At 42.9% G+C, this 8,357-nt stretch overlaps 2 protein-coding genes across 2 annotated transcripts in view; one reads left to right on the top strand and one right to left on the bottom strand.

The window, feature by feature from the left end:
- RARS2 (arginyl-tRNA synthetase 2, mitochondrial) overlaps nucleotides 1-5,936 on the bottom strand; it is a 98,147-nt gene extending 92,211 nt beyond the window's left edge. The window contains exon 1 of the mRNA XM_006870629.1: nucleotides 5,898-5,936. Within this exon, the coding sequence (XP_006870691.1) occupies nucleotides 5,898-5,933 (36 nt within the window). The 5' untranslated portion in view covers nucleotides 5,934-5,936. The remainder of the gene's footprint in view (nucleotides 1-5,897) is intronic.
- An 82-nt stretch (nucleotides 5,937-6,018) lies between these two features.
- The window catches only part of ORC3 (origin recognition complex, subunit 3), a 113,831-nt gene continuing 111,492 nt past the window's right edge, over nucleotides 6,019-8,357 (top strand). Inside the window, exon 1 of the mRNA XM_006870628.1 lies at nucleotides 6,019-6,144. Within this exon, the coding sequence (XP_006870690.1) occupies nucleotides 6,121-6,144 (24 nt within the window). The 5' untranslated portion in view covers nucleotides 6,019-6,120. The remainder of the gene's footprint in view (nucleotides 6,145-8,357) is intronic.

Raw genomic sequence — 8,357 nt, 5'->3', positions numbered from 1 at the left:
CGGGAGAAACATGAGGCTTTCTGCTCCCGTAAAGATTTACAACCTTAGAAACCCTGTACAGGGTTGCTATGAGTTGGTTCCGACTCCACGGCACATAACCACCACCACCACAATACAGGGATTGAGACACAGTCTGAATGGGTAAAGGAGAGGAAATAATGTTAAAGTGCTTGACTGTTTTGTGGATATTGGGTTTCCCTACATACTAGTGAATCAATGGCACTTAACAACAACAACCTACTAGTGTAACATACACATTTCAGTGGGATAGAAAGGATAATTGGGGAAGATTACGGAACTCTTGTAAGCCATCTTCTGCCTGTAGGATTATCTAAAAGGAGTCTAGAATGTACCCAAGAAAAAATGCTTCTTGTTACGTCTTGGTGGAGTAATGGGCTTTAGGTGGAATCCTGAGGCCCACCCAGAACCTTTGGGGGTTGGGGATGGGATTCCCAATTGAAAAGACATGCAGACCAACCCAGAATGGTTGGAGGAACAAGAGATACTTCTTGAAAGAAAAACACATCGGGGGGTGGGGGGGGAAGCAGACTCTTTGGCTGTGATAATATCAAGTAAGCTGTGTGCAATGGAGCTATTAAGCAAGGCAAGAAAATTCAGCCCATCAAGGTAAACCCCTTTCTAAGACTAAAACTCAAAAGGGAACACATGAACAGTCCTATATGCTTGCTGGTGACCTTCCTGGTCAACTTGTGAGTAGAAGTAGGGGAAATGCAGCAAAGAAGACATGGGTTGAGAATGGCCATATTCCATAGATGCCCAATAACCTTAGATGAGAGCCAGAAGAGGATGGGCTGGCTGGTTTGAAGTTCAGGGAGATGTGTGAACTCCTGAGCCCAAAGACACTGACCTAGCCACTGGGGGCTGGAGTTAAGAATGAAGCAAGCAGCCAGCTGATCTGAAGTGGTGGGGAAGGGAGAGTGTGTGTGTGAGAACTCCCAGACTCACACACAGTACCCACTGGACCTAGTGTGGATGGCTTGCTGATCAGAATTCGATCAGATGAAGAAAAAGTATGATACAGAGCACAAGCGTAAATTGCTACCTGATCAACTGAAACCTTGATTATGGATGAGTCTTCCTAAAATTCCAACCAAATATGGAAGGTTTCTTCTGAACAAGGATAAAGCATGCCTTTTCAGTACACTGGGTTGATAGGGATGGGCAGCTTAAAACTTTGGCTACCAAGATTGAGAGACTAAAAAGCACAAAGTGACTGGCTTACAAGCTTTCATGAGGGTGTTTAGTGTCAGAACGAAGGGAGTAAGACAGAAACCCTACCGAATAGTTTTCCTCGTGTCCAGCTGGGTCTGGTGATGAGGGAGATAGGATTTTATGATTCAACTGTGAGTAACTGTTTTCAGGTCTAATGGCAATTGTCACAACTGTAAACATACAAGAGGTGCAACTAAAAGGGGAAAGCAGTTAATTGGTCATTTCAGGTACAGGGGATTCTAGGACCCTCAAGAGGGAAGAACACGAGATGAGTGAGGGATCCTAACCAGAAAAGCAGTGACCACAGAGATGGTGGTGAAGGTGATGGCATAGACAGACAGAGCAGCAGTGGACTCTAGGCCCATGGACTGAGAAAAGCAGTGTGCCTGCGGGCAGAAGGTTGGCTTGCAATATGTGTCCTTTGGACATTTAAATAAATACGTATTTCCAATGTGATATGTACACATCAAAACATTTTTTTAAAGGTAATAGAGGTCTGGAGCAGCTAGAAGAACAGAAGATACTTCTTGACATAAAGACCGACAGGAAAAATAAAAAACAGTAACAGTATTCTGACTGACTACTACAAGAACAAGCAAGTTGTTCGCCCAAGAGACATCAAGGTAAGTGGTTTGGTCCCCTCAGGGCAAACCTCCTTCCAAGACTAAGACTCAAGGGGAATACATGCGCAGGCATGTGCTCTGACTGATGACCACATTGGTTACCAATAAGGGATGTGAGGGAAAAACAGCAAGGAAGCTGCAGCTAAGCCCTACAACTTTCAATAGAACCCTGTGCACCTGGGTGGAGACCTGGTTGCCTAGCAGTTTGGCAACACCTGGGGACTCCTGGGCCCAGAGACAGTAACGTCACAAAGGACTAGAGTGGAGAGAGAAGAGTCAATATGAAGTGAGGGGAGATGCACAAGAACACCCACAGTTGCAGACAGTACCCACTTGACCTGGCTTCAATGGCTGGATGATCAGAAGTCGACTAGAAGAAGAAAGAAGAGGAACAAAAAAAAGAGTAATCTGATACAATTTGATGAACTTGACCTATATCTATGGATGCAGTAGCACAAAGGGGGAACAAATCTTTACAGTGAGGATCATTCCCATCCCCTTGGTACACAGGGTAGACAGTGATGGGCAACTTAGACTTTGGCTACCCAAAACAGCAGGGGCCTACAAAGGCAAGAAGTGACTGGCTTAGAAGCTTTCAAGGGGGAGCCTAGATAAGGAGGGTATGACAGAAAGTAGAATCTCCACTGAGTAGTATCCAATCTGGGCAGGACTGATGAAAGGAGATGGGGATAGGATTCTTGTGGTTTAAAAAAAAAAAAATTAAAGATTAAAAAAAAAAAAAAAAGATAATAGAGGTAAATACCGTTGGCTAAGTGTACATGGAGGGGATTGTAATCATTAGAATGATTTGCTGAATGTAAAAATGGTGATCTTCCTTATAAGCCTTCACTTACTCAATACACAATAAAAGCTTTATTTAAAAAAAAAACAACCACCTACAACCTTCAGTATAGGCTCCTCAAGGTAAAGAAAACAAAATTCCTCACTACTGGACTAATAAACATTCATATAAATTGAGAAGAGACTGTTGTTAAAGACTTCATTTTTCTTAGATGAACCATCAATACTCATGAAAGCATCAGTCAAGAAATCAAATTTCTTGCACAAGAAATTTGCTGCACAAGACCTCTTTAGAGTGTTGAAGAGCAAAGATGTCAGTTTCAGGATGAAGGTGCGCCTGACCCAAGACATGGTATTTTCAGTAACCTCATATTCACGTGAAAGTTGGACAGTGGATAAAGAAGACTCAAGAAGAATTGATACATTTGAGTTATGGTGTTGGAGGAGAGTATGGAAAGTACCTGGACTGTCAAATTACAATATGGACTTTAAAAAGAGCAAACATCTGTGTTGGAAGAAGTGTAGTCAGAATACTTCTTCAAAGCCAAGATGGCCAGACTTCGTCTCTCACACTTCGTACAAATTATCAGGAGGGACCAATCTCTGGAGATGGGATATCATCTTTGGTAAAGTGGAAAGTAAGAGAAAAAGAGGAAGACCCTTAGTGAGATGGATTGGCAAAGTGGCAGCATCAATGGGCTCAAGCGTAGTAAAGATTGTAAGGCTGCTGCAGGACTGGGCAGTGTTTCATTCGGTTGTGCATAGGGTTACTATGAGACAATACCGATTTCATGGCACCTAACAACAAAACTTTGAGGGAGCAGAAAGCCTCATCTTTCCCCCACAAAGCAGCTGGTGGGCTTATCCTACAGAGCCATAATGCTCTAGCTAACATTAATAGAACTTTACTACTCTTCTGCCTTCATTAGCTTAACTTTGTTTAATTCTATTTATTTAGGAGTTCTGGTGTGGTGCTGTAGGATAAGCACTGGACTGCAAGTTCAGTGTGAACTACAGGGTTGGTGGTTCAAACTCACCAGCCGCTCCTTGGAAACCCTATACTATGAGTCATAACCTACTCAGTGACACTTAAGAACACCAAGAGACTCCTGGCTGAGAAAATAACCTCACTATATGAACTTCTCTAAAATTATATCCTTTTCAATAAAAAGTATCAATAGTTTGTATCTATCCACTTTTCAATAAAAAGCATCAATAGTTTGCATCCTAAAACTTCGCTTTCCTCCCTCAATATTCTCAATTTGCTCTTTCCTCCAGTCTTGAACTTGTTATATGGAGGAGATTCATATCTAATCCTAACCCTAACCACCTTCTCACTGAAAGACCAACCTTAAACCAAACTTCAAATTTTTAGTGATATCAGGCTTCCTAGTCCAAGGCACTATTTAGTCAAAGCTTTATTAAGGTGGTGCTCTCCTTTCATGTAAGCACAAAACTTTTTTGTCTTATCAAATGGTATTGATATTTGGAGAGTCAGCATTGCCAGGGAAGTACATTTCTGAGCATAAAGACAGGATTTCCTCACAAATGTTCAAAAACAGTGTAAAAATGAACAAAGTCAACTTTTATGCCAGGCAAACTACCAAATATTTATGCAAATAACACATGGAATTAGAAGGTGTTTACAACTGTTCAGCCACCTCAGTGTGTCAGTTTCCTATACATGCTATGTGTGTTCTATTCTTGTGCCCGTTATTTACATGGCAAAATTACCAATTGTGCTGTGAACTGCAAGGTCAGCAGTTCAAAACTACCAGCTGTTCCACGGGAGAAAGATGAGGCTTTCTGCTCCTGTAAAGATTTACACCCTCAGAAACCCTGTACAAGGTCTCTATGTGCCGGAACCAACTCCATGGCACTTAACCACCAACCACCAATAATAAAAAAAAGACATGGCTTGTAAGGAGCAAACAAGTTTCTCTGTGAGTTTTAAAAACTCTTTTTGATGAACTCCAGATTTTTGTTGCAGTATTTAATCCCTTCTCACTGAAACAACAGAGCTCCTTGAAATCTCAGAATGTCTAAAGCCAGCACAGCTCCTCTGGCCTAGAGGTGGATAGGGCAGAAATAAGCCTCACAGACATAGCTCCCCTGGCCTCAGGGGAGATAAGACGAAACAAGCCTCACAGGTGGTGTTTATTGTGTGATTATAGACCCAGGGCATTCCTTAAAGTAATTAACTATGTACCTCATGGACCCTCTCAACAACGGTGACTGATTTGCAGCCTTGTTAGTCTGCCTATGCAAACTGATATATAGTTTTGTTATTCCACCTAAGTAAACTGATTTGTAGCCTTGTTGCCTTGACCTTGTTAGCTATTATTACCAAGTCTCTCTTAGCAAACTAACCTGCTACTTTTTGCTTCTGTACTACCTGCTTCAGCAAATTCCTTTAGATAAACCCCTAGACCCTGAGCCAAGAATGTAGCATATATATAAACTAGCAGCTATCTCCCTGCGACACAGCAGACTTAGGAGAAGTTATTGTCTCCCTGCCGTCTAGCTATAGCTGTCTGTTGTGCCAATAAAATTCTCTAAATTGGACATTATAGTGGTCATCATCCTTCTTTGGGACTTGAACCGTTAATATCACTACAGCAGTTCAAATGTGACTTTGAATCAAAAAAAGCAGGGTCTCCTTTGCCTTTGGCGCTAACAAACATAATGCTACGGTAGTCTGCCAAATAAATGGAAGTGAAATAATCAATTTAAAAATAGGAGCCTTTCGAGTGGATACACTTTATGAAGTGTAATAAATACTAACTTCTATAGGATCTGTTGTTATTAAGTGCCATAGAGTCGGTTCCGACCCATATCGACCCTGGATAGGGTTTCCGAGGAGCGTCTGGTGAACTTGAACCGCCAACCTTGCAGTTCAAACAGCTTTGCAGTCTGGCGCATTAACCCACAGCACCACACCAGGGCTCCCTCTACAGGATCTAATCACGGCTAATACCTTCCCATCAGGTAAAGCATGCAAAGCTGTGAGTTAGGAAGGAGCGAGGAAAGTCACAGGTGTCTTTCAAGATTTACTTTTTACCTGGTCCCTCTCTACCGATTTGCCTTGGCAAACTATATGGAAGCGGGAGAAGGTAGCAGAAACAGGATTAGGAAAATAAGTGGTGCTCCCGCTGACTGAGAATTGATTCGCTTTGGTGAAAAGGCTTCGGGGTCCGGGAATCCGCTGGGTCACTCATTCTATCAGCTGCGAGTTCATACCTGAGAAGCGATGGACCTGCGGAAGCCGCACGCCATGTCTTGCTTCGGGAAGCCCGCCCCGCCCTCCTCTTCACACCACGCCTTCGCACGCCGGAAGCCCGTCCCAGTGGGTGATGTTAGCCAATCAATGAGTCTCATCGGCCTCCTCTAACCTCTGCCCTTCTGCCGCGAGGGCGCGCGGGAAATCTTGTGTGCAACTGGAATCCCGCGGGCCTCTAAGATCATGGCCACCTCCTCGGTGTCCAAGGTACGTTGGGGGTGCACCAATGGGACTCCGTTACCGGCTTATCCACTATGAAGAAGGGGTGCAGCGGAGGTTACGCAGGCCCAGGTTCTGCGGCTTTTGGGGAGGGTGCGACCGATCGACCTGAGGCGTCTGCCTAGATCGGATTGAACCCAACTGCACTTTGCTTGTCGGGAACAAGGACTTGTAAATTGCCTTAGTGGTCTGGCTAGGAGGATTTTTTTAGATTATGGTTTGTGGAGGTCAGAAACCCCGAGAATGTGCCCCAGTCTCTAGCTTCGTTCGTCCGTCCGTCTCATAAATATTTACTGTGTGCCAAACACTCAAGATACAATGATAAACAAAATAGACCCAGTTTTTCCACTCAAGAAAGGCATTAAACCTACAGATAAACTGGTTATCACAAATTGTGATAAGTGTTAGCAAGAAAAAGTTCTACTAGAACAAAGGGATGGAAAGAATCTAATATATGTGGGGGTTGGGGGCCAAGTAACACCTTTTTGAGAAAATCACATTTTAGCTGATAACCTGAAAAAGTAAAAAATGAAAGAATAGGAGTTTTTCTAACAAAAAATTCTTGCATTGGTCCAGAGTATAGATTAAAATGGCGTATTAAATTGATAAATCAGTGTGATCGGGAAATACAGAAACAGGAAGAAAATGGATAATGAAAACTAATGTGTGTGTGTGTGTGTGTGTTGATCATATAGACCTTGCTAGATTTCAAGGAATTACAAGACATGTTATTGGGTGCCATTGAGCCTGTTTAGACTCATAACAACAGACCGAAACACTGCTGGTCCTGTACTAATTTCAATGTTGTGTTTGAGCTCATTGTTGCACTCAGTCCATCTCATTGAGGATCTGCCTCTTTTTTGCTGACCCTCTACCAAGCATGATGTCTTTTTCCAGGGACTTATCTCTCCTGATGGAGTCCTGGTTAGGTTAATATGCCAAACTGCAAAGCCGTTTGAACTGCAAGGTCGGTGGTTCAAGCTCACCAGTAGCTCCTCGGAATCCCTATACAGGGTCACTATGGGTCGGAACTGACTCGATGGCACTTAATAACAGTCTCTCTTAATAACATGTCCAAAGTGTGTGAGACAATGTTTCTCCATCCTCGCTTCTAAGGAGCATTTTGGCTGTACTTCCAAGACAGTGTAGCATGCAAGAAATACACTGTAGAGCTGTATGGTACAGTGTGCTAAACACTAGCCATTCACAGTGTGTCTAATATGCTCAGGAACCACACATGCGCGGCCGACACATTAGATAACTCAGCTATAGAACATAGCCACTTTTCGGAAAGTTCTGTTGGACAGTGCTACTCTACCATGTAAATTAAGACTGTTATTGTTGTTGTGCTGTGGGTTAATGTGCTGGATTACAAGGTCAGTTTGAACCGCAATGTGGGCCATTCAAGCTCATCAGCTGCACCTCAGAAACCCTATATAGGGTTGCTATGGATGGGAACCAACTCAGCAGCACTTAACAACAACAGCCTTATACTGAAAAGGAGCCCAGGTAGCATAGTGGGTTACAAGTTGGGCTGCTAACCACAAGGTCAGCAGTTTTAATTTACCAGCTGCCTTGGGAGAAAGATGAGGCTTTCTTGCTCTCATAAGGGTGTCTATATGTTGGAACCAACTCATGGTACACCACCACCACCACCATTATATTGAGAACAATGGGAAGCCCTTGGGAGAATTTTATGCTGAAGAGGTATATGGTTCTTCCCTGCAATCTCTAACTATACTCTTTGTTTATTAACAAGGCTTTGCTCTACTTACAGTATTACGTAGTTGTTGTTGTTAAGTGTGGTCAAGTCTAAACTCTGAGTGCCGACCCTATAGGGCTTCCAAGAAGCGGCTAGTAGGTTTGAATTTCCAAGTTTTTGGTTAGCAGTTTTTGCTTATCCTACAGTACCACACAGGGCTGCATAGTATTATGTTATTATTGTTGTTAAGTGCCTTTGAGTCAGTTATGACTTATAGTGACCCTGTATAGGGTTTCCGAGGAACGGCTGGTGATCTTGAACCACCGAGAGTTTGTGATTCAAACTGATCTTGCAGTTAGTGCATTAACCCCCAGTGCCATACCAGGACTCTGCACAGTATTATATTGAGCCTTAAAAAGAGAGCATGAAGATAAAAAAAGAGAACATGAGAAGAAACTTAGAAGATAACACAGATACTGTTTTCAAGCTTCTGACAAAT

This window comes from Chrysochloris asiatica, unplaced genomic scaffold, assembly GCF_000296735.1.
Source record: "Chrysochloris asiatica unplaced genomic scaffold, ChrAsi1.0 scaffold00146, whole genome shotgun sequence".
NCBI classification, from domain to species: domain Eukaryota; kingdom Metazoa; phylum Chordata; class Mammalia; order Afrosoricida; family Chrysochloridae; genus Chrysochloris; species Chrysochloris asiatica.
The sequence above is the reverse complement of the archived record's forward strand: the minus strand, read 5'-3'. Positions and strand labels throughout refer to the sequence as shown.